The sequence below is a fragment of the Bos indicus x Bos taurus genome, chromosome 29, assembly GCF_003369695.1.
Source record: "Bos indicus x Bos taurus breed Angus x Brahman F1 hybrid chromosome 29, Bos_hybrid_MaternalHap_v2.0, whole genome shotgun sequence".
Taxonomy (NCBI): domain Eukaryota; kingdom Metazoa; phylum Chordata; class Mammalia; order Artiodactyla; family Bovidae; genus Bos; species Bos indicus x Bos taurus.
The window spans coordinates 6,612,915-6,638,544 of NC_040104.1; the positions used below are offsets into that span (position 1 = coordinate 6,612,915).

At 49.0% G+C, this 25,630-nt stretch overlaps 1 protein-coding gene across 2 annotated transcripts in view; it reads right to left on the reverse strand.

The window, feature by feature from the left end:
- DPP3 (dipeptidyl peptidase 3) overlaps nucleotides 1–25,159 on the reverse strand; it is a 31,965-nt gene extending 6,806 nt beyond the window's left edge. The window contains exons 1-16 of one of the 2 annotated variants that reach the window (XM_027531469.1): nucleotides 25,061–25,159; nucleotides 23,374–23,648; nucleotides 14,938–15,027; nucleotides 14,202–14,339; nucleotides 13,547–13,621; nucleotides 12,603–12,696; nucleotides 8,613–8,743; nucleotides 8,371–8,501; nucleotides 8,234–8,292; nucleotides 5,778–5,972; nucleotides 5,423–5,535; nucleotides 4,982–5,074; nucleotides 3,298–3,360; nucleotides 3,075–3,199; nucleotides 2,827–2,947; nucleotides 1,268–1,447 (exon numbers count right to left, since the gene is read on the reverse strand). In XM_027531469.1, coding sequence (XP_027387270.1) covers nucleotides 1,268–1,447; nucleotides 2,827–2,947; nucleotides 3,075–3,199; nucleotides 3,298–3,360; nucleotides 4,982–5,074; nucleotides 5,423–5,535; nucleotides 5,778–5,972; nucleotides 8,234–8,292; nucleotides 8,371–8,501; nucleotides 8,613–8,743; nucleotides 12,603–12,696; nucleotides 13,547–13,621; nucleotides 14,202–14,339; nucleotides 14,938–15,027; nucleotides 23,374–23,648; nucleotides 25,061–25,112 — 1,935 coding nt within the window. In that variant the 5' untranslated portion in view covers nucleotides 25,113–25,159. Of the gene's footprint in view, nucleotides 1–1,267; nucleotides 1,448–2,826; nucleotides 2,948–3,074; nucleotides 3,200–3,297; nucleotides 3,361–4,981; nucleotides 5,075–5,422; nucleotides 5,536–5,777; nucleotides 5,973–8,233; nucleotides 8,293–8,370; nucleotides 8,502–8,612; nucleotides 8,744–12,602; nucleotides 12,697–13,546; nucleotides 13,622–14,201; nucleotides 14,340–14,937; nucleotides 15,028–23,373; nucleotides 23,652–25,060 lie in introns of both variants that reach the window. The other variant, XM_027531468.1, reaches the window with a different exon arrangement.
- Between the last annotated feature and the right edge of the window lie 471 nt (nucleotides 25,160–25,630).

Sequence of the window (25,630 nt, forward strand, 5' to 3'; positions counted from 1 at the left end):
GGGCAAAATGTGTACGTTACTCTTAACCAAACTCTAGACTTTATTGAGAGTTCACTCATTTTCCCATGAATGTCTGTTTTCTATTCCAGAATCTAATCTGGGACATGGCACTGCCTTGGGCATCTAATATTTTTTCATTTCTAATTTTATTTTACTTTCATGGTCAAACACATATCTTTTAAGGAAAAATGCCTTAAATCCCTTCTGGAAATAGGTGGGAGTATAATAGTAGAGAGATATTTGCTGAATTGAAGGCTGGGCCTTTTTCAGGTTGGCAAAGCCAGCAGGACCCTGTTCTGATGGAAGGCACTACCCAGTAAGGAGTGGGTCACCATCAGGGGTTCTCCAGCCTTGCTGAGTGTCAGGATCACCTGGAAGGTTAGTAAGCATGCAGGTTTTGGGGCCTCGCGCTCAGAGTTTCTGAATCAGGGGGTCTGGGGTGGGGCCTGAGAATCTGCATGTTCTGGGTGCTGCTGCTGCTGCTAGTCCCTGGACCACACTTGGTGTCACACTGGGTTGGATAACATGATTTTTATTGCTTTGCTGGTGCTGCTGCTAAGTCGCTTCAGTCGTGTCCAACTCTGTGTGACCCCATAGACGGCAGCACACCAGGCTCCCCCGTCCCTGGGATTCTCCAGGCAAGAACAATGGAGTGGGTTGCCATTTCCTTCTCCAATTCATGAAAATGAAAAGTGAAAGTGAAGTTGCTCAGTCGTGTCAGACTCTTAGTGACCCCATGGACTGCAGCCTACCAGGCTCCTCCATCCATGGGATTTTCCAGGCAAGAGTACTGGAGTGGGGTGCCATCGCCTTCTCCATTTTATTGCTCAGTTCCGTATATATGTTGCTTCATTGAATTCCTGCCAGTGAGGCAGGTGATGTATTTAACAGATGAGAAAAGTGGAGGCCAGCAAGGCAATTACACAGCTGGTTAGTCCTAGCACCAGAATCCCAAAAGGTCTCCTGACTCTAAACATCCCAACATGGGAGAGAAACCAGGACTGCAGTGAACACCGTCCTTCCCTCCTTCACTCACCAAGCTCCAGGCTTCCTCCTTCTTGTCCCTCAACCCACTAAGCTCCTTCCAGTCCCAAGACCAGCCTTTATGCTCTGTTTCTTCTGCACTCAGATCTTTTCACAGTTGCTTCCTCCTTGGCACTCCCATTTCTGGCTTAAACACAACCTACTCCAAGAAGCCTTCCCTGTTACAGAGTGTGCAGACAGGCTGAGTTGGAGGGGGCCTCCAAGGCAAGAGGCCCCTGCTTACCTGGAGTCTCCGCAGGAACCTCTCCAGCGCGGGTTTGCCCACTGTCCGGATCTTGTCTCGGTCAAGGCGGACCCGGGCATCGGGGCGCCCATCGGAGCCTGTGGTAGGAGTGACGGTAACCAGTCCCTCGCCAGCCTCCAGCAAGACCCTCAGGATCACAAACCGGGCCTGCATGTGGGCCTGCCAGGGCCGAAGAGAAAGGAATCATTTGTAGGCCCAAGGTAAGAAGTATTGAGTTGGCCAAAAAGCTTGTTGAGGTTTCTCCTTAAGATGTTACAGGAATGATCTTTTTAGCCAACCCAGTATCAAGAGTTCATTCCAAGGCCTGATGTATCATATGTGCTTGCTAACTGTCAATTTTTATTGTTGTTTTATTCTCCCTCACCCTGTGGGTCCTTTGGTGTTTAATTCCTCCCCCCTCAAATGCTTCCCTTCTCCTCTCACAAGGAAGGGCAGGCTGCCCTGGGGCACGAGGAGGCCATTTCCAGGCAGGACCCAGAGCCTTGCGCCCCCTCGTCACCCACCCTGCCCTCTTCTGCTCCACACCCCGCCCTGATGACAGCAGTTACCCCAGAGGGTCCCTTGCCACCCTGAGCCACTTTCTCCTCCACAATCCTGTTTGCACTCAGTTCTGTGGGATCAAGAGGGCATCATAATCCCCAGTTTACAGATGACAAGACAGAGGCCCAGAGAGGTGAAGTGCTCAGGGTCACACAGCTGGTAAGAGAGAACAAGGACTAACCCAAGTTTCCTGATTCTAAAACGTGTGTTCTTTCGATGACCCAATATCACCTCCTCAAAACAGACTTAGGTGACTTTTTAAAAGATTTCTATTGCTTACCCTGTTTCTTTTTTTTTTTTTAATTTTTGCTTTGAATTTCTTTTTAAAAAAAATTAATTAATCAATTACTTTGGCTGCACCAGGTCTTCATTGCGGCATGCAGAATCTTTAGTCGTGGCATGTGGGATCTAGTGCCCCAACCAGGTATTGAACCCAGGCCCTCTGAAGTGGAAGTGCAGAGTCTTAGCCACTGGAACACCAGGGAAGTCCCTGCCTACCCTGTTTCCAAAGTACATCTCATAGCCAAACAGCGTAGCCTAATGGCTCTGGAGCCAGTTTGCTTGGATTCAAATTCTGACTCTGTTACTTGCCAGCAAGTTACTTAATCTCTTTGTGCCTCCATTTCCTCATCTCTAAAACGAAGGTGATAACATACCTACCACCTAGGTTGACACTGGGGACAAAGGGGTCAGTTCATATAAACTGGTTAGAACCAAGCGGCACAGACGGAGTCCTGTGTATCACCTGTTAGTGGTCACAGTAACATCATCTCATCTGATTCTCCCTTAAAGGTGGGCAAAAAGACGATTACTCCCATTCTACAGGCAGGAACACTGAGGCTTACAACAGTGATGTGACTTGCCCTCACATGTGGTAGAGTTTGGGATCAACCCGGTTCATGTGCCTCGTAGGTACAGTTGTCCCATCCCTACACCCAGAATCCTGGTCTTGGTCCCCAGGAGAGACCCTTCCCTCTGAGGGGTCCCCCAGCCCCTACCTGTCTCCAGCTGGAGGCCTCAGGGGTGTAGAACTCCAGAGCAAGCAGCCCAGCCCGAACCATGTTGAGCCAGTTTACGTAGACGACATCTTCCGCATCAGCCCCCTCAAAGCCAAAGATCCTGCGGGAGGGAGGGAAGAGGTGGGGGAGCAGGGTCAGAGGCTGCCTGGGCCCTGCCCTCCCTGCCAGCACCCCCCCATCCACAGAGGAGCACCCCCCACCCCCCACCCCAGGTCTGCGGCTCGTACTCCAGCACTCGGGGGTGGAGGCAGAGATAGAGGCCCACGCTCTCCGCTCGGCACTCTTCGTAGCTGGAGGCGATGGTGCTGAACTTGCTGTCCCAGGTCTCCCCGCTCCGGTACCAGCTCTGGATCTGGGAGGGGGAGCCCAGGAAGCAGGCTTTAGGGGAGGCTGCCACTTTACCTAGGCCCCCCTCCCTGTACCCTGGAGCTCCACCCAGGCCACCCTCACCTGCTCCCCCGTCTCCGGGTTGATCACGGTCTCCTGGTCGAAATTGAATGCTCCTTTCTCGTCCTGCAGGAGAAGGGTCACGAACATGGGGCAGGTGAGGGTGGGGTACCCGGGGCCCAGGTTAGGCCTTCAGCCCGGGATCCAAGGGGCTCAGAAAGGCAGCCAGGGAGCAGCGAGCAGATGGCAGGGGCAGCAGGTGCCTGACACGTGGTGGCTTCACACCTGCTTTGTGACACCTCTCAGAGCCCCCAGAGGTGGAAGAACCTGAGACACCTACCCCGCTGCACAGAGAGCGACACTGTGGGCCAGGGATCAGGGAGAGGGACGTGCAGAAAGTCACGTGAAGACCCAGACCCAGTATCTCCAGACCCAGCTGGAGATGTCCCAGTGTGTGGGCCATGAGGCCTGGTGGCTCCTCACCTTTGTGGCCCCTCTGCTGCAGAGAAGCCACAGCACGTGATTCTCACCCTCACCATCCTCTCCAGGTGCCAGCCTTTTAACCCTTTAAGTCATCTTCCTAGGAAGGTTCTATTATTATCCCGCTTCACAAAGGAGGAACCTAAGGCTTGGAGACTAAGAACCCCAGAGCAGAATTAGAGCACACAATATCTGTGCACAATGTCTCTTAACAACAATACCAATTTCCAGAGGGCCTTATGGATGCCAGGAAAATCCCAGGGCTTCACCTTTATTTCTCACAAGAGCCATACGGTAGGGGTCAGGAAACCCATTTACAGATGGGCCAACTGAGGCTCAGGGAGGGGACCTGACTGAAGAAGACCACAGAGGGGCTATGTTTGTTGCTGCTTCCCTGGGACTTCAAAGTTAAGACAAAGCCTGATGCTCCCCCCATCAGCTGCCCTCTGGATCTTTCTGACTTCCAAGCCCAACTGATCCCCATTCAGGGAGGCAGCCATGGCCCCAAGAGGAGCAGACCCCACCCCACCTGCCTCCAGTCCTCTCATCTGCACAGTCCACAGTGGGCTCCGCCTGGCCTGCTAACATGTTTCTCATATTCCCTGAGTAGGTGTTGAGGGGGCTCCAGCCACTTTGGCTGGCCCACAGGAAGGGGTAGCTCCCTACAATACCTAGAAAAGTACAGGGTCCAGGGAACAGCAATGCAAAGACAGTGCTGCAGCCTCAGGACTGGGGTCGTCCAGACACCGCCCCTGCCCCGCTTTTCTGCCCCTGGAGCTGCCTGGGTCATACCCTCAGGGCAGGCTTCCTGGGCCTGAGCCAAGCAAGTCCTTCTGTGTGGGAGACTCTGTGTGGGGGCCTCCGCTGGCCTGTCCTACGGATCTCACTCAATCCTGGGACATCTTAGGGGAGGGTGAGACACTGAGAGCCAAGACTGGACCAGCTTCCCCGCCCCGGGGGGCTGATTATGGGGAAGGGGAGCCATAGGCCTAGAACTGAGGAGGGTCCCACTGGTATCAGCACTAGCCCTTTATTCTTTTTTTTTTAATTTATTTATTTGGCTGTGCTGGGTCTTAGTTTTGGCATGCAGGATCTTTTAGTCGTGGGATCCTTAGCAGTAAGAAGGATCTTTAGTTGTGGCATGTAAACTCAGTTTTGGCACGTGGATCTAGTTCCCTGACCAGAGATTGAACCCAGGCCCCTGCACTGGGAGCGTGGAGTCTTAGCCACTGGACCGCTGGGGAAGCCCCTGGTCTCGAGTTCTTACCTGCATGAACAGCTTGCCACTGCCATGGCCCAGCAGCTCGTGCAGCCCCACCTGCACGTCAAAGGAGGGTCCCTTCCAGCGGATGTACAGGTCCTGCCAAGACAAGCAGAGACCCACGCTGCCCACTGCCCCACCACGGTCACACAGCCTGCCCACAGCCCCCGTGCCAGCCCGAGGGCCCATTGTGAGGCACACATCTGCTAAAGGTCTACCACCTGCCAGTCCTACTCTGGGCACTGCAGAGCCCATCTCATCCTGGCAACAACCCACGAGGAAGGGGCTTCCTCCACCACCGGCTGGGGAAACAGGCTCCAAGGACCCGAGGTCACACCGCGGGGAAGCAGCAGAGCCGGGCCTGAAGCCCCGTCCTTTTCCCTGTTCTGGCCTGTTCTGCCCTCCTGCGTCAGCTGAGGTCAGGCCAGGCCCCACGCCAGTGCGCACCTTGTCCTCCTCCTCCAGGAAGGTGAGTTTCTCCCGCTGCGTGGCGTAGGCCACGGCCAGCACATTCCCCAGGGACACGTTCTTAAAGCCTTCTGTCTGCCTCAGGTCATCATCTGGAGAAGGTGGGAAGGAGACCAGGGAGAAAAGGGCAAGGGCAAAGGTCAAGGGTCACAGGCAAGGAGTCTAACCAGAGGGACAGGCTGGGAATGTAAGTGGAGCAGGGTGCTATGTGGCCAGGGCGAGTGTGTGGAGGGGGAGGGGGTGACTCTCAGTGGCGTCTCCTAGGGGGTTTGGGGAGCCCCTGTCTTGTTCAGGTGGGGATAGGGGGCGGGCAGGACCCTCCGGGGAAGCTCACAGTTGGGGATGTTGATGCCGGCGGGAATGCCGGAGCCAGCGAAGGTGAGAACATCCAGGGAGGTGAAGTCGGGGGTGAGGAACTTGTCCTTCTCGAAGGCTGGGGGCCAGGGCAGCTCCTTCAGCAGCTGCTCCGCACTTGCCACCAGCCACTCAAACTTGGCACTCATGGCCTTGTTCACCATGGCCACGAAGCCTGTGGGGGAAAGAGTGGGCTGTGAGTGGGCAGGGTTGGGGGATCCCACACCCTCCTCCTCTCCTGTAATAGCCCTCCAGCCATTATGCAGGCATTGACTGCCTGCTGGGCGCAGTGAGCCTGTGCTGGCCACTCGGGAGAACCTGGGCCTGTGCTTTGCCTTCATGGAGGCCCCTGTTTTGGGGAGAGTAGGGTACAGAGAAAAGGCTTCACTGAGTAACACCTGAGATGGATCTTTTTAAACTTCTTAAAAATTTTTTTGGCAATGCCAGGTGGCTTGTAGGATCTTAGTTCCCTGATCAGGGGCCACAGCAGGGAAAGCATGGAGTCCTAACCCACTGGATTGCCAGGGAGTGCCCTGAGATGGATCTTAAAGGTGTATATTGGGAGTACCTAGTGGGTGATGGGGAACGGATCAAGGATCAGATGCCCAGTGGAAGGGACTATGTGAGCGAAAAAAGATGCTCTTCTTTTTGGGGGAACTGTGAGCTGTCCTGCATGGCTAGAGCACCTGGCTTACATGGTGGTGAGTGAGGCTGCTGCACTGGAGGGCTGGGGCTGATCCTTTCAGATTTAATACAGTTAAGAGTTCCTGGCTCAAAGCAGTATTTTCAAAATTGCACTCTACAGAACACATTTTCTATGAGAGCCTTCAAAAAGAAAGACCTCCCTGGTCAAAGAAGTTTGGGCAACACTATATACTCTATCTCCAACTTCTTAAAGGCTCTCAATGCACATTCGCATATTAAAGGTACTGAGGAGTCCTGCAAGCAGACTCTCTGCTGCTCCATGCTGAATCTTTCTTCTTTTTTGGCTGTAGCATGCAGGATCTTAGTTCCCTGACTAGGGATCAAACCCATGTCCCCTGCAGTGGAAGCATAGAGTCTGAACTACCGGACCACCAGGGAAGTCCCTGAATAATTCCTCCTAACTCTGCATAGACTACACCCTGGAAAAGCCTGACCTAGACTAAGGAAGGGGACAACCTTGGCTAAGGGATGGGCTTGGCAAAGGCTCCCTATCTGGATTCACTCTGTCTGATGAAACCACCACACCAGGGCAAGAAGAAAGGATGATTAAAATAGCAAAGCACAAAAAGCAACCTAAATGCCCAACAACTGGGGATTATTAAAAAATCAGGGGACAGCTATGTGATGGCACACCCTGCAGTTGGCAGACATGGAGTACAATATCAAATGTTATGGGAAATTATTTATGATATATTATGAACACTGTACACCTATTTAAAAGAATGTGGTAGGTCTATATATACTGAAAGGAAAAGATATCCGAGATACATGACTAAGTGAAAAAAGCAAGTGACAGAATATACAGAATATAATCTCATTTACCTAGATGACTTAAAAGGAACATGTATGTGTATGTGTGTGTGTGTGTGAATGCTTAGATAAAGGTCTAGAAGGACCTGTACTCAACTGTGAACTCTGGTCACCTCTGGAGGGGAGCGATATAGGAGAGGTAGTGAAAGAAGGATTTCACATTTTACCCTACACACGACTGTACTTTTCCAATTACTTACAAGTGTGGATTTTTAAATTATACACATACATTTCTAAGCATTGCTCTCTATAAAAACAAAAGACAAAAAGTACATTCCAAACTTTAATCTTGGGGTGGGTGCAGTCACAATTGATTGTTTTTGGTGTGTGTTTTCATAATTTTTGACCATGAACATGGCTTACTTTTCTAATAATCATGATGAGTTATGTACAAAGGGGGAACCTCTGAGACTGAGGCTGCTGCGACTTGGGCTTGGGCACAGGGGCCGAGGCAGCCTGCAACCTGCCCTGGGATGACAGCAGCCAAGTTCACAGTCACAGCGTTAATTCTGCTCTCATAGACCCAGCACCACTGACATGCCTGGCACTGTGCTGAGCTGTCTGCATGTAATACCTCACTTTCCATGACACCTGAAAAGGAGTGATGGAGGCTCAGAGGTGGGCTTAAGTGACAACGCTGGAGCCTGGGCCTGGACCAGACACAGGGGACAGCACGGCAAAGTGACTCAGAGCCGAGGTGCCTGGGGTGGGTCACCCCCCCAACTCTGCCTCAGTTCCCACCTCTGTGAAGTGAGGAGGGAAATCCTCATAGGACGATGGTTATCAAAATGAGTGAAGATAGCTAGGTGTCCAGTCCACGGCAAATCACTGATGGCTGTTGCTATGACTCTCTACTACGGGAGAGTCATCAGGCGGAAGGGGGAAGGGTTTCATCTTGACCTCCCACCTCCCAGAAGTTACCTTCAAACTCTCCACGGGAACCAAAGGGGTCTCGGTAGCTCTCGATGAACCCGATGTAACTGGGGGAGAGAAGGGCTGAGATGGAGGAGGGGCGGGCAGGGAGGCAGGGCGGGGCGGAATGGAGGCTGGCGCCTCACCTCTCCACGATGGGGCCTTTGTCCTGGATCCAGAAGCGAGAGCCCTTCTTGTGGGCCTCGATGGAGCCCTGGGTGAAGCTTTCTATGTACTGGGCCAGCATCTGTTCCTGGTGGCTGTTGGCTGCATACGCCTGGGGGTGAGCAGGGGCTGGTCAGCCTCAGGCCGCCCCCCTATCCTGGTACCCGCCTTTGCTGCCCAGAGGGGCAGGGAGTGGCACACCTCAGCCCTGAGCGCCCCCTACCTTGGCTTTCTCCAGCTGCTCCACCACCTTCTGGAGGATGGGGGCATAGTCCCCGCGGGTCACCCGAAAATGGCTTCCCTGGAATTCGTAGCTCTTCAGCTTGGAAGTCATTTCGGAGTCCAGGTTAGGCTCTGAGGGAAGAAGGATCATCGCTCAGGGGAAAGGCGAGTGTGAGACATCCCAGCAGGCTTCTCACTGTGACATTCGTTTACTCTAACATCCTCGATGGCTCCCCATTGCTCACAGAAAATATAAACTTTTATCTTCAAAAATATATATATTTGGGGGACTTCCCTGATGGTCCAGTGGCTAACACTTTGCACTCCCAACACGGGGGGCCAGGGTTTGATTCCTGGTCAGGGAACTAGACCCCATGTGCCGCAACTAAGGGTTCGCATGCTACAACTAAAGATCTTACATGCTCAACGAAGATGAAAGATCCTCAGTGCCACAAATAAGACCTCGCACAATCAAATAAATATTAATATATATATGTTCTGTAACATGATATGTTTTAAGTGATTTATATGTGTTAACTCAATGAAACCTCATATCAACTCTGTGGGGAGAGGGAAATTATCATCTCTTTTCTACAGATGGGGAAACTAAGGCACCAAGAAGTTAAGTTAGGTTTTGAAGGTCACACAGCAGCAAGTAGCAGAGTTGGATTCAAACCCAGGGTGGCAAATTGTATTTAAAAAGTTAGCCCCACCCTAGATATAATCACAAGGGTCCTTCTAAGAAGGAGACAAGAGGGTGAAGGGAAGTAGGAGATGTGATGAGAGAAGAAAGGAGGGGGCAAGACGTGAGGAAGAGGCCATGGGCCGAGGGATGCAGGCAGCTTCTAGAAGCTGAAAGAGGCAGGGAAGAAGATTTCCCCAGAAGAGACTCCAGTTTGGACCTCCAGAACTATAAGAGAATAAATCTGCGGGGTTTTTTAATTTTTCACTTTATTTTTATTTTGGCTGCACTCCGTCTTCATTGCAGAACGCAGTCTTAGTAGCCCTGCAGCATGTGGGATCTTAGTTCCCCGAGCAGGAATCAAACCCATGTCCCCTGCATTGGAAGGCGGATTCTTCACCACTGGACCACCAAGGAAGTCCCTAAATTTGAGTTTTTCATGCTGCTACCTTTGTGGCTATTTGTTAGAGAAGCAATGGCATATTAATACTGTTGTATCTTGCCTGTTATCTTTGATCCATATAACACGCTTCTACATTATATTTTAAAATATATATATTTATTTATATATATATGGTCATGGTATTTCCTATCTCCTGATGTGAGATATGCTTCCAGATTGTATTTTTAAATATATGTATATATGGCCATATATGGCCACAGTATTTCCTATCTCCCAATGTGACTTCTCTCGTGAGAATGTGGGGGCTTTATTCCCTCTTCTTGAAGAGGGGCAGGCAGGCTTGTGACTACAGCAGAAGTGACACTGGCTGCCAAGGGCCAGGTCATAGAAGGCAACAGAGCTTCCACCTGGCTCTCTCGGGATGTTCACTCTGGAGCACAGCTGCCATGAACAGTATGAAGATGCCGCGTGAGGCATTTCGGTTGACAGCCCTGGTCAAGTCAATCTACATACATGCTGAACCCTAAACTTCCCCACCACCTCGCTTTGGCTCTTGCTGTTCCCTCCACCAGGAGTGCAGTCCCCGACCCGGCCTCATTTGCCTGGCATCTGAGGATCTACCAAGGCCGGGCCGCTGGGGAGACACCGGTGAATGAAACACAAAGGTCCTCCTCTCAAGGAGCTTGCAGTCAACAGAAAATAACCGGGAAATTACTGGGTATGCTGATGGGCAAAGAGGCTATGAGAAGACAGGGAAGGGTCCTGGGAAGGTGAGGTCCAAGCCTGGCCTCCAGGACGAGTGGGTGCTCGTCAGGTGAACACCTGGAGGGGAAGGAGACATTCTGGGGGGAACAGGGAACAGACTGTGCAAAGGCCTGGAGTGGGTAGGTAAGACATGGAGTTTTCAGGAAATTGGAAGTTGCTGAGCATGGCTGTGGCCCAGAGTCTAAGTGGGAGGCTGGGGGCTAGGAGGTGGGAGGTTGTTGGGGAAGGGAGGGCCAGATTACATAGGTCCTCATAGAGGCCTGGATTCTTGTCTCAATACTGCATCTATATCCCCCTCACCTGGTAACAGACTCCAGTTTTCCTCTGGGACCTACCCGCCCACAACCACCCCAAGTCCAGGCAGTGGGAGGAGCTGATCTTATCACCTGACTGTGAGGTAGGCTTGGAACCAGGTCTAGACAATCAGAGACCAGTCCTTTAACCACAAGGATTGGTTCATATAAATGGGAGACCCAAAACAGAGAAACTTGAGCCACTTCCAGACCTTCAGACACTACTTCTGGGAGAAAAGGGCCCTCTTTTTACTGAAACGGCCAGGCTAGTGGTTATCAGGCTCTGTGGGAGCAGCCTGCTGTGGATAAAGTCGAAGGGAGTTGAGCCAAGAGACAGAAAAATTTCTGAGAATGCTATCTGAGCAACTGGATCCAGCTGTGCCTGAAGCCCTTCTATTCTGGGCTTCTTAATTACTCAAGCCTATAAAGTCCCCTTTTGCTTGAGGCAAATAGGTTTCTTCACTTATAACCAAGAAATTCTGAATGATGGAGCCCTTAGAAGTGAATCTCGGCTTTACCCTGAAGGTACTACTTTGAGAGATATTTAGGAAGCAGGGTTTAGCAATGAGAGGGTAACAGGCAGGAAGGCCAGGGGTCTCCAAATGGAGGAAATAAGCTGCAAGTGTCAGACGTTTTTTCTCTCTCTCTTAAGCTGCAGGAGGAAACAAACCATGAGGGTTAGATTTTTTTCCCCTTCTCTGTACAGATTTAAAAAGAGGTTTCTCTTAAAATTCTGTGTTACCATAAGGACACCTGGTTCCACCTGAACTTAACTTTTCTCAAACCTAGAGCTAACCAATGCATTTTTCTTATGGAAATGTTCGTCTTAAGCTATGTTAATGTGCTATATATTTACCCTAGACTCTGTCTTCAAGTCGGTTCCACCTAAAGGCTCAGAACTGACTTGACAAACCAGTATGTTATACTCACACATTGTTCTCCTAATCTATGTTAATGAAACTATGTATTTGCTTGGAAATCTGCCTTTCTTCAAGATTCACGTCAATCATGTTATGGCCCAGGACAACTCACCTTGAGCCAATGTTATCTCAAAATGCATGTTGTAGGTAAGGGGCCTGGTGCCAGTCTCTGAGTTTTGAGACATTTCCTTTCTCTAATTAGCAGACTGCTATTAGCTATATAACATCCGGCTAAAGATTAGCAGGGGGGCACTCTTTCTGCCCGCTTCTAATGTCTATGTAGAGGCTTTCTCTATCTCTCTTATACTTTAATAAAACTTGATTACACAAAAGCTCTGAGTGATCAAGCCTTGTGTCTGGCCCCAGATTGAATTCCTCTCCTCTGGAGGCCAAGAATCCCGGCATCTTTCACGGCTCAGCAAAAACCTTTCAGCAAGTTCACCGCCCCACCTTTCTATATTCTCCCCAACCTCCAGGACACTTTTTCCATTAAGCCTTCACTGACGTGCAGTTTGGATTTCCTCTCTAGGCCATCATGAGACATATGGTCCAGCCTCTATTTCCATTGTTTACATGAATTGTTATCTTCTGCACCACTGCCTGGAGGATGGGGACCACAGCCAACACTCGGCTCCTATCAGAGGCTTGCTGCAGTGATGTTCACCAGTGAAATAGGGCCCTTCCTCTGCCCTCGGGTCTCCCCTAGCTTTACATCACCACCAGCTCCAGGGCTAGGGGTGCTCACCATATGCTGAGCATGGCACAGGGCTCGGCACCCAGTAAGCCTCCATCAACATCCACCATAGCTAGAATGACTGTTGTTACTCCCTGTGGCTATTCAGGCAGCTAACCCCTGTCCTGGGTTCCTGCCCCATCCACGCTGGTCCAGGAACACTAAAGAGGGAAAAGAAGGGGGTTGTGAGCTCACCTGTGCCCAGCACGGAAGCCAACCGCACCTCGTAGCTCGGCTTCCCGTCCTGGCCAACCTCCTTGAAGAGCCGTGTGTTGTAGGCACTGAGGTTCTGGAAGAGAAAGGGCAGGGTTTAGGGGAGAGTAAATCCAGAGTGGGCGGTGGGGTGGGAGGGAGGGAGAGTGGGCACACCCGGGGGAGAAGACACAGAGGCAAAGCGGGCTGGGCCTCAGGGGGACCAGCCGGAGTCTTCTGGGAGGGAAGGGAGCAGGGTGGGCGGGCCAGGGCAGACTTCTGCTCGGCTCAGTACACTGAGTACTCAGTACACAGCACTTTTACTAAGTGCTGCGCCAGACAGTGAGCTTCCCAGGTGGCTTGGGGGTAAAGAATCTACCTGCCAACGCAAGAGACACAGGAGACACAGGTTTGACCTCTAGGTTGGGAAGATCCCCTGGAGGAGGAAATGGCAACCCACTCCAGTATTCTTGCCTGGAAAATTCCATGGACAGAGGAGCCTGGCGGGCTATAGTCCATGAGGTCACAAAGAGTTGGACCTGTCTGAGCACGCACATATGCACATACGATCACACCTGCCAGACACTTCATGACCTCAGCTAACTTGGGCTATAGGAGGCAGACCTCAAGCCACAGATAAGGGATATCACTGAGTGGCTGAGCTGGGAGGTGAAACTGACACATGGATACCAGAGCTCTGTTGAAGCAGGTCTGATATTCTGTGTCCTCCTTCCCTGAGGCTGTCACAAGGCCCTTCAGCCTGGGGTGGGGTGGGGGTGGCTCCATCAGGGCACTCATGCTGACCCTTAGGTAAGGGTTCCTCAGTCTTCTCCACCTCAAGGACCCCCAATGCCTGTGCCTCTGGGCTCAAGCTGAGACCAGGGAGTGGCCGCCAGTGCCTAGGGGACCCCAACAAGCCACTACCCCGAGCTGCCCATCCCCCAAACCTGTGAGTCCAGAAAATCTTGGGCTAGTTTGGCATCTTCCATGGTACAGTTCCCAGAGAAATAGGTGGTGATGCCCTGTCGGGGAAGGGGCAGAATGGAAATAGGAGTTGTTGCTGAGGTTGGAGCTGCAGGGTCAGCTGGTAAATTCCTTTCTGGCCACCCTCTCCAGCCTCAGACTTCCTGCACCTCCGAGGTCCCTCTCCATCTCTTTCCAGGGGAAGAATATTGGAACACAAACAACACACAGGGCCATCCCCAGCCTTCCTACAGCTCTGCGCCAGCCTCTCACAGATCCACCCTAAGGTTCACTGCATCCCTCACCCCAAGCGACTCCTAAGCAGCATCCAGATGTGGGAAGCTTGGATCCCCTCCTTTCCACCGCCGCCCCCCCCCACCCCCAGCTCCCTTCAGCTCTCAGCTCATCTCTCCTTCCCTCCTCCTGGCACACAACATCCCAGGATGTCAGAACTGGGAGGGCATTCAGAAAGCATTCCATCCAACCCACTTACTGAGGACAACGCTGAGACCCGCCGTGGACAGAAGCTTGGCCTCAGGCATGATGGACAGCCCGCTGTCTCCCCATCGGTTGCCCCTTCCTCCAGGCCAGGTGCCCCTCAACGATGCCCCCCACCCCCTAGCGTGGCTGGGGCCTCACCTCTTTCCCCAGCCCGAGGTGTCGAAGCCTCGATTCCAGTGAGAACATGAGCTCCCCGCAGATCTGCCAGAGGCCCCTAACTTCTTCCGGGTGCTGCTGAGCGGCCTCACTCCCCAGGATCACACGTTCCAGCTTCTCCTGCAGGGGAAGGGAGGTCCTTGGCCTGGCCAAGGCCGCACCACCCAACCTGCCTCCTGGAGCCCCCCAGCCACCCCCAAGCTCTTCTCCCATAGTCTAAGACCTTCTGGCTCAGAGGGTGGTCAACAGACTGGCAGCATCGACCTTGCCGGAGAAAAGCAGAACCTCACACCTGCCTGCTCAAGCTGGCTGGGTCAGAGGCTGTTTTTCAATAAGATCGTCAGGCCAGTCATGTGCAGAGTAGGGACTGAAAGCCCTGGTGTAAGATCTGGGTCTGCCCCAGAAGGGCCTGAGCCCTGTGGTCCAGAGAAGGACTCCTTGCGTCCACTCTCCTCCACTGTCTCCGGGGTGACCGACAGCCCCATCTCTGCAGCACTGAACGGTGCTCAGAACTCTTCCACAGCCTCCCTTCATTTGTCCCATGGTCAGCATGGTCGGGAGGTCGCTGCAGCACCCGGGAGGGTGGCTGACCCAAGGCTGTGCGGCATGGTGGTGACAAGGTCAAAGCCTGACTCCTGCGGGGGCTCCATCTGCTGCTTTCCCCACTCCACCCCACCAGCCCCAAACTGCCCACCTTCCCCAGCCCTCCTCAGCTCACCTTGGGCAGGTTGGGAACAAACTTGGTGTCGCCAAAGGACTTGTAGTTGCCCATGTTGGAGTAGACGCCCGCGGCGTAGACCAGGAACGCCTGGAGGAAGGCAGTGTCAGAGGAAACGCAGCCTCCCCACCCCATGGAGGGGCCCTCCTGGGATGTTAACACCCCAGAGGAAGCTGTATGGGTGAGGTGGGGAGATCTAGGGGGCAGGACCCACATCCCAGGAGGTGCCAGTCTGGGCTGCTTTCACGGCCCAATCTTCATACACCCATGGTCCAGCCAAATGGGTCTCCTCAACAGCTTCCAAATATTGATACACCCAAGCCCTCATCCACCTTGTTCCCTTCATATCAGCACCCTCTCAGCCACCTGCATCTCATCTGACTTTGAAGGCCCAGCGCAGACACCACCTCCTGTAGGAAGCCTGTCCTTAGCCCCCATCTGATAGGCAGCTGGCGCTAGAGGCATCAAAATGTTAGGGATGGAGGGGCCTTGGTTGACGACTCTATGGCTTTTGCAGGCTCCAAATCTACTCTCCCTTCCTCTGATAATATGGCCTCAGCTTCCTTTTGGGATGGGGCAAAATCTCCCTTCCCCAACTCCAGGTAGGCACAGGCCCAAGCTGGCCAGCCAGAGCCTGACCAAGAAGTTTCCCAGCGGTTGAAGAGCTACTGTTTCATACCAGGAATCATCAAGTCCAAAGCCCCTAGAGCTCCCCTACTAAGGTCACAAAAGAAAGCAAAGCTGAGCGATGAAGACTGCATCGCAATGGTATCCCTGAGTCTCTGAATCCAGCCATGACTGAAGCCTCTCTAGCCCTGGACTTTTCAATTATGTGAGCCCATAATTCTCTTTTTTAAAAATAGACTTTATTCTATAGAGTAGTTTTAGGTTCACAGCAAAACTGAGTGGAAAGTAGAGATTACCCCAAAGCGCTCCCCCCCACACCCCGCCACCCCACTGCCAGGCACAGCCTCCACCTCATTAATATTCTTCATGAGTCTGGTACATTTCTTACAATTGACGAATGTACCTTGGCAGCTCATCACCCAAAGATCATAGTTTACATTAGGGACCACTCTCGGCATTGTATATTCTATGGGTTTGGATAGATGTATAAAGACACATATCTGCCATTACACATGATACACTACTCTGTAGTATACAGGGCAGTTTCAGTGTCTGAAAAATCCTCTGTGCTCTATATCCCCTCCCAGTGCCTGCCAACTACCCATCTTCTTACTAGCTGCATAGTTTTGCCTTTTCCACATAGCTGGAATCATACAGTATGTACCCTTTTTGTGATGGTTTCTTTCACCCAGTAATATCCATTTAACTTTCTCCGTGTCTTTTCATGGCTTAATTGCTCACTTCTTTTTAGCACTAATGTTCCATTGTCTGATATACCACGGTTTGTTTATTGACTCAGCTACCGAAGGGCATCTTTATCAGATATATCTTTTGCAAACATTTTCTCCCATTCATGACTTATCTTTTCATTCTCTTGACCGTGTCTTACACGGAGCAGAAAACTTTAATTTTAGGGACATCTTTGGAGGTCCAGTGGTTAAAACTCTGTGCTTCCAATGCAGAGGGCATGGGTTCGATCCCTGGTCGAGGAACTAAGATCCCACATGCCACATAACATGGCCAAGAAAAAGAAAAATTAAATTTTAATAAGTTCAGCTTATCAATTATTTCTATCATGGATCATGCTCGGTGTTATAACTAAAAAGTCAACTGCATACCCAAGGTCATCTAAATTTTCTCCTATGTTATTTTCTGGGAGTTTTAGTTTTGTATTTAAGACTGTGATTCATTTTGAGTTAATTTTTGTGAAGGATATAAGATCTGAGTCTAGATTTTTTTTTTTTTTTTACCATGTGGATGTCTAGTTATTCTAGCACCATCTATTGGAAAGACTATATTTGTTTCATTACATTACCTTTGTTCTTTGTCAAAGATTTGTACTAAATTTGTGGGGGTCTGTTTCTAGACTCTCTATTCTATTGCACTGATCTATTGTCTATTATTTTGCCAACAGAAGACTGTCCTGATTACTGTAGCTTAATAGTAAGTCTTTTTTTTTTTAATAGTAAGTCTTGAACTAGAGTAGCATTAGTCCTTCAACTTTGTTCTTCTCCTTCATTATTGTATTGACTATTCTGAGTCTTTTGCCTCTCCGTATTAAGTTTAGAATAAGTTTGTTGGTATCCACAAAACAACTTGCTGGGATTTCGACTGGGATTGCACTGAATTTATAGATACAGTTGGGAAGAAGTGATATCTTGACAATATTGAATCTTTCTATCCATGAACATGGAGTCTCTCTCCATTTATTTAGTTCTTCTTTGATATTTTTCATCAGAGTTTTATAGTTTTCTGCATATACGTCTTCTACACATTGTTAGATTTATCACTATTTCAACTTTTTTGGGTGCTATTGTAAATGGAATTGTGTCTTAATTTCAAATTCTATGTTCTCATTGCTGGAATACAGGAAAGCAATTGACTTTCATGTACTAACTTTGCATCCTGCAACCTTGCTATAATCACTTATGTGTTCTAGGAGTTTTTGTTGATTCTTTCAGATTTTCCACTTAAACAATCATGTCATCTGTGAACAAAGACAGTATTATGTCTTCCTTTACAATATGTACACCTGTAATTTCTTTTTCTTGTCTTATTGCATTAGGTAGAATTTCCAGTACAACATTGAAAAGTAGTGGTGAGAAGGAAGATCCTTGCTTTATTCCTGATGTTAGTGGGGAAGTTTTTCACCATTAAATATGATATTAACTCTAAGTTTTCTAGTTACAATTTGTTTTTTTTAATCATGAATGGGTGTTCAGATCAGATCAGATCAGTCGCTCAGTCGTGTCCGACTCTTTGCGACCCCATGAATCGCAGCACGCCAGGCCTCCCTGTCCATCACCAACTCCCAGAGTTCACTCAGACTCACGTCCATCGAGTCAGTGATGCCATCCAGCTATCTCATCCTCTGTCGTCCCCTTCTCCTTCTGCCCCCAATCCCTCCCAGCATCAGAGTCTTTTCCAATGAGTCAACTCTTCGCATGAGGTGGCCAAAGTACTGGAGTTTCAGCTTTAGCATCATTCCCTCCAAAGAAATCCCAGGGCTGATCTCCTTCAGAATGGACTGGTTGGATCTCCTTGCAGTCCAAGGGACTCTCAAGAGTCTTCTCCAACACCACAGTTCAAAAGCATCAATTCTTCGGCGCTCAGCCTTCTTCACAGTCCAACTCTCACATCCGTACATGACCACAGGAAAAACCATAGCCTTGACTAGACGAACCTTTGTTGGCAAAGTAATGTCTCTGCTTTTCAATATGCTATCTAGGTTGGTCATAACTTTCCTTCCAAGGAGTAAGCGTCTTTTAATTTCATGGCTGCAGTCACCATCTGTAGTGATTTTGGAGCCCAGAAAAATAAAGTCTGACACTGTTTCCACTGTTTCCCCATCTATTTCCCATGAAGTGGTGGGACCGGGTGCCATGATCTTTGTTTCCTGAATGTTGAGCTTTAAGCCAACTTTTTCACTCTCCACTTTCACTTTCATCAAGAGGCTTTTGAGTTCCTCTTCACTTTCTGCCATAAGGGTGGTATCATCTGCATATCTGAGGTTATTGATATTTCTCCCGGCAATCTTAGAATTTGTCAAATGCCAAATGCTTCTTCTTCTGCATCTATTGATATGATTGTGTGATTTTTCTTCTTTAGTCTATTGATGTGATGATTTACATTTATTGATTTTTGAATGCTGAACCAGATTGGCACAGCTGGGATAAATCCCACTTGGTCATGGTGCATAATTCTTTTTATACATTGTTGGATTCAATTTACTATTTTGTTGAGGACTTTTGCATCTATGGTCTTGAGGCATATTAATCTGTAGTTTTCTTTCATTGTAATCTTTGTCTGATTTTGGTGTTAGGGTAATACTGGCCTCATAGATGAGTTAGAAAGTATTCCCTCTGCTTTTCTCTTCTGAAAGATTGTAGAGAGTTGGTATAATGTCACCCTTAAATGTCTAGTAGTGAACTTATCTTGGCTTGATGTTTTCTGTTTTGGAAGGTTGTTTATTAATTATTGATTCTATTTCTTTGATACAGGCTTTGCAGATTATCTATTTCTTCTTGTGTATTTTAGCAGATTGTCTTTCAAGGAATTGGTCCATTTCATATAGGTTATCAAATTTGTGCATATGAGCTTTTTTAGAGTATTTTTTGATTATCATTGGAAGGATATTGCCCATGAATATTCACTGCCCATGAATTTGTAGTGATAGCCCTTCTTTAATTTCTTTTTCTTTTTCCTTCTTTCATTCCTGATACTAGTAGTTTGTGACCTCTCATCTTTTATCTTAGTCTAGCTAGAGGTTTCGGAGAAGGCAATGGCAACCCACTCCAGTACTCTTGCCTGGAAAATCCCATGGATGGAGGAGCCTGGTGGGCTGCAGTCCATGGGGTCGCTAGGAGTCCAACAGGACTGAGCGACTTCACTTTCACTTTTCACTTTCATGCATTGGAGAAGAAAATGGCAACCCATTCCAGTGTTCTTGCCTGGAGAATCCCAGGGACGGGGGAGCCCGGTGGGCTGCCGTCTATGGGGTCGCACAGAGTCGGATACGACTGAAGCGACTTAGCAGCAGCAGCAGCAGCAGCTAGAGGTTTGTTGATTGCTATGATCTGAATGTTTGTGTCCCTCCAAAACCAGTATGCTGAAACCTAACCTCCAAGGTGATGGCTATTAAGAGAGGGAGCCTTTGGGAGGAAATTAGATCATGCTCCTCATTGAGATTTATGCGTTTACTAAGTAGACCCCAGATAGCTAGCTCATATGATCCACCATGTGAAAACACAGCGAGAAGGTAGCAATCTGCAGCCCGGAAGAGGAGTGTCACCAGAGCCCGACCATGCTGGCACCTGTCGTCCATTCTTATTCTACCTTGGTGGTTGTAACTTAGCCTTGTATACAATTTCATTTTCTCTTCTTTCTTAGCATATCAATTGCACTTCTTTTTTTACTTTTTTTAGTGGTTGACTTTGCAATAGACATTTTAGTGGTTGACTTTGCAATATACATTTATAACTAATCCAAGTCCATTTCATGGTCCATTTATAATAAAATAATCCTAATTCTTGCCTTCCCTCCCTCATATCACTGCTGTCATTCATTTCACTTGTACATAAGCATACATAGTTGGATATATTGCTGGTATTATTATTTTGGATAAATGTGTCTCTTAGATCTGGTATTATTATTTTGGATAAATGTGTCTCTTAGATCAGTTAAGAATAAGAAATATAAAAGTTTTTATTTTACCTTCACTTATTCCTTCACCACAGCTTTTCCTTTCTTTTTTAATGTACATCTGAGTTTCTGACCTATATCATTTCCCTTCTCTCTAGAGAACTTCTTTTAACATTTCCTGCAAAACAGGTCTATTGGCAACACATTCCCTCAATTTTTGTTTGTCTGAGAAAGTCTTTATTTCCACTACACTTTAAAGGATAATTTCACAGGGCATACAATTCTAGATTGGTGGCTTTTTATCTCGACACTATAAATATTTCAGTCTACTCTTCTTGCTTGCAAGATTTCTGAAAGATTAGATGTAATTATTATCTTTGTTCCTCTGTAGATATTTTTTTCCATCTAGGTTCTTTCTTTCTCTTTGATTTTTTTCTTTCTCTTTGATTTTCTGTAGTTTAAACATGATATGCCTCTATGGAGGTTTGTTTCTTTTTTGTTTTGCATTTAGTATCCTATTCAGTGTTCTCTGAACTTCCTGGATCTGTGGTTTGGTATCTGACATTACTTTGGGGAAATTCTCGGTCATTACTATTTCAGATATTTCTTCTGTTTTTTTTTCTTCTTCTGGTTTTATCACTGTATATATGTTATATTCCTTATAGTTGTCCCATGGTTCTTGGATATCCTATTCTGTTTTCTTCAGTCTTTTTTCATTTTGCTTTTCAATTTTGGAGGTTTCTATTGAGATACTCTTAAGCTCAGAGATTCTTTCCTCTGCTGTGTCGTCTACTAATAAGCCCATCAAAAGTGCCCTTCCTTTCTGGTAATATTTTCTGACCTCTAGCATTCTTTTAGACTCCTTCTCAGACTCTTTTCCATTATAGGATATTATAAGATACTGAGTCTCATTTCCTGTGCTATATACTATGCCCTTGTTATTTACCTATTTTATATATAGTACTGTATATATGTTAATCCCAAACTGCCCATCTGTTCTTACATGCTGTCTACTTTATCCATTAGAGCCCTTAGAATATTAGTCATAGTTGTTTTAACTCCTGGTCTGATGAGTCCAACATCCCTGCCGTATCTGAGTCTGGTTCTGATACTTGCTCTGTCTCTTCAAGCTGTGTTTTCTGCCTTTAAGAATGTTTTGTAATTTTTTTCTTGATAGCCAGACATGATGTGCTGAGTAAAAGGAACTGTCTTAAATAGGCCTTTAGTAGTGGGATGGTAAGGAATGGTGGCAGGGGAAGTGTTCTAGAGTCCCATGATTTTAGTGAGCCTTTGCTGCTGGACTTTGAACTTGACATGTTCTTCTCAGCCCCATATTCCCACTCCTTTTAGATGGGACCGGATGGTCAGAGCTGTCTAGAGTTGTGTGTTTCCCTTCTTCCAGATTAGTTAGGCTCCAATAAATCCCTAACAGGTTTGGTTCTGGTTAAATAGTTTCTCCTGAGGGCAGATCATGTTAAGAAGAACAGAATGCTCTAGCATATTTTGAAAATGGCTCCTTCTCACCTCCCTCTGCCCGAAGCAAGAGGGATTTTTTTCCTCTGAAATTCACTGTGAGAACCAGGTGAAGCTCCTGAAGGTAAAACCCCCCAAAGTGTGGGGACCCCTTATGTCCAGTTCCCCCTGGAGTTTTCAACTCTCAGAATTGTCCACACTGAGCCTTTAGCAATTCACCAATTACAGTTCCAATTTTCCTACCCCAGCACTGTTCCATGGAGGTTTCTGTTCATGAGTTTTTGCTCTGGTAAGTTGTGACTCTCTGTACCTGCCTGTCTGTTTCTCCAATTTTGGGGGCTGCAGTTTGCTCTGGAACCTCACTTCTCTTAAGGATCTAAGAAGAGTTGTTGGTTTTTCAATTTCTTCAGCTTTTTACTTGTTAGAAGAGATGGGCAACATCTAAGCTCCCAACATGCCAGACCAGAAACTGGGAGTCATGATTTTTTTCCCTCCCATTTAAGCCAATTTGAGGTGGGTTTCTGCTACTTCCAAACAAAACAATCCCACTGTAAACAGTGAATACTTGGGTAGCACTTTTCCATTAACTTTCCCAGCTATTCTCTCTTTTAATGAGGAAATCAAGGCCTAGAGATGGGATGTGATTACTCAAAGTTCAAACAAAAAATAGAAGAAACAGCCTGGGCCTCAGCACAGAGATAAGCAATCTAATCCCTTTATTTTACATATAGAGAAACTGTATCCTTATACATTCTTGGAGAAGCTTTTTCAGAAAATGATTTAACAACACTAGTCAACTGTCAATGCACAGAGCCTTTGACCCAGCAATTCTGCTTCTAAAAATAGATCCTAGTCACACACATGCTTAAGGATGCTTATTTGTCTTGTTTGTAAGAATGACAAACAACCTAAATGTCCATCAATATACAAAGGACTAAACTGATTACATCGTACAAAGCTATGGAATGCTTCACAGTCAATAAAAGAAAACGAGGTGGATTTCTATGTACCCCATGGAAGTTCTCCAAGATATAGTGTTCAGTGAAAAAAAGCAGAACTCATAAGAATCTATAGAATGTGATCTCATATGTGAAAGAGAAAATAAGCAACTAACACATGTGTATTTCTACTTGTACAGGTATGCAGTGTAGACAGAGGACTGAAAAGGCTATATACCCACCATCTTTGGTGGTTACCTCTGGGCTGGGCATTGAGAAAAAATGATCTTCGTGTTTTATTTTGTGCCTTTCTGCAATGCTGTAAAGCATTAAGAATGCATTCATGTATTCCTTGGCCAACAGACCCACAGATGAGATAAAAACAAGATGACAGGCAGAACATTCTGCCCAGGGACATGCAACATGGTAGAGGAAGATCTGGTCCAGATCTCAGACCTCCAGATTCCTACACTGGACTCATTCCTCTACCGTCTCCGAACCTCCACAGCTGTTTCCTCTACTCCACAGCTCTCGTGATCATCATAACAGCCATCATTTATCTCATCAGGGGGCCACAACCCTAAGAGGTACAGACGACCCTCAGGCATACTTTGTAGATGAGAAGACTGAGACTCCAGGAGGGGATGTCCCTGTGTTTAAAACCTTTGATCTAATTCAGAGAGAGACAGAGAGTCCATTGGACCCCTGCTTCCCGGCCCCTCACACCCAGAATGCAAGTTGGCCTGGGAGAACTAACCTGATATTCCTCCTCAGTAAGGCCTTCGGCCAGGGCATGCTGGCGCAGCTGGTCGGGATCCTGGGCACGGAAGAGGCGGCTGAGCAGGGCATAGATGTAGGGGGCCTCAGGGGAGGTCTGCAGCAGCACTGCCAGGCCTCCGTACCAGGCGGCCCGTGACAGGTAGTGGGCATAGAGACGCTCTGTGGACGACAGCAGGCGGAAGGCCTCGCGGCAGTCCAGGCTTGACACGCCGATGTCATTGGGGAGAATGTACTGGGTGTCCGCCATGGGCCCTGCTGAGAACCATCACCGTGATCACAGGCATCATTTATCCCACACCAACGGCATGTACATCTGAGTCTGCATGCTCACAGTCTGAATGAGGAAGGGAATACCATTGCATCCATGCACCAGATATGCCAAGTGAGACTCAGAGATGGTTAGGTGACTCACCCCAGAAGATTACACAATATTCTGGCAGGCAATATTCAGCCTGTGGCCTCCCAAACTTAAAGACTGAATCCAACTACCTAGTATTACAGATTGGAGAAGGCAATGGCACCCCACTCCAGTACTCTTGCCAGGAGAATCCCATGGATGGAGGAGCCTGGTGGGCTGCAGTCCATGGGGTCACTACGAGTCGGACACGACTAAGCGACTTCACTTTCACTTTTCACTTTCACTTTTCACTTTCATGCATTGGAGAAGGACATGGCAACCCACTCCAGTATTCTTGCCTGGAGAATCCCAGGGACAGGGGAGCCCGGTGGGCTGCTGTCTATGGGGTCACAGAGAGTCGGACACGACTGAAGCGACTTGGCGGCAGCAGCAATATTACAGATGGAGAGACCAGGGCCAGGGAGGCGGGGTGCTTTGCCTAATAACACAAGGGAGGGGTCAAAAGCGAGCTTCCACATCTCTGGGCTCCCAGGCCCCTCTCCGTGGTCACCCCTCTTCCCTCCCTGATCTCCTAGCCTTCCCTTCAGAATTATCCTGCATGTTCTTCGATTCTGCCCACCACTGTGTTCACAAGGACCGAGTCCCAGCTGGAAGACCCCGGTTCCAAGACTGGCTCACCCCAGACTCCAAATGTCAAGTCAGCTGTACTTTTCTACCTCTAGAAGACAGCCTCTGATAATAACCCCAACCTCACTGGGTGGCTATGCAAATTAGATGAGGTCACAAGGTCAGCCTGATCGACAGAAGGTACCTACAGCAGTACAAGATTTTCCCTGTACTCTTCAGTTCTCACTGCTGGCAGGATCAGTCCCACTCTTATCCCCCTGACCTCTCCCTGTGCTCAGCCAGGGGACCCTCCCTAGCTGCAGAAGCTCAGAGCGGAGAGAAAACTCATTTTACAGATAGGGAGACTGAGGCTTAGAGACGCCAAGCAGCTTATCGATAGTCTTGCTGCCTAGTTAGGACCTGGGTGTCTCCCAACCCAGAGTATTCACAACGCCCTCTCTTACTCTGAAAGAGTTTCCTACCACCCCCACCACTCCCGAAGCTGCTCCCAAATGGCACAAGCCCCTGGGTTCCGAAAGGGACGTTAACCCTTTGCTGTCCGGAGCGATCCTTGGCTTCGGGGCCGCGATTAATTTGGAATGGGGGGGCAGAAAAGGAATGATCTTGAGCTCGGCCCAGACGCGCCCTGTCCCCTGAGGATAACACATGGTGACCCCAAAACCCGGTCGCCGCGCCTCACCTGCAGCAGCTGCTCCGATCGCACACTCACTTCCTGCTTCCGGCTCCCCCATTCATTGGGGCTCCGCCAACTCCGCCTCCACCAGCCAATTGCCGAGCCTCGGGGCCCGGACGGGCATCGCCTCCAGCCAATAGAAGCTCTGAGCCGGCCAGCCGGCTCCCCGCCCCCCAGGCGCTACGAGGTGGAGAGCGGAATGGCCCCTGCGGCCTTGGCCTTTTGTCCGCAGGCGGTACACGCGCTGGGGTCAGAAACCTCCGTGTTCAGCCTGGCCCAGGCCTAGTCCGAACAGACGGCGCAGAGAAGGTACCCCGAAACCAGGCGGGGCAGCGTGGCTGTTACGAACGGAGCACCGGCGACAACCCCCGCACAGTCCTGACCCCGGCTCTCCTTTGGAGTTAGATTTCTGAGTCCCCCGACTTCAGTTTTGGGTATAGGAACCCAGGACCATGGGTAGTGACGAGACTCCCGTTTAGGGAGTCGAGTCCACAGTCCAGCGGGCTCCAGCCGGGGCTGAGATGGTCCCACCGTGCGGGTCGGGGGTGGGGGGGAGGGGAGGCGGGGGGACGTGGA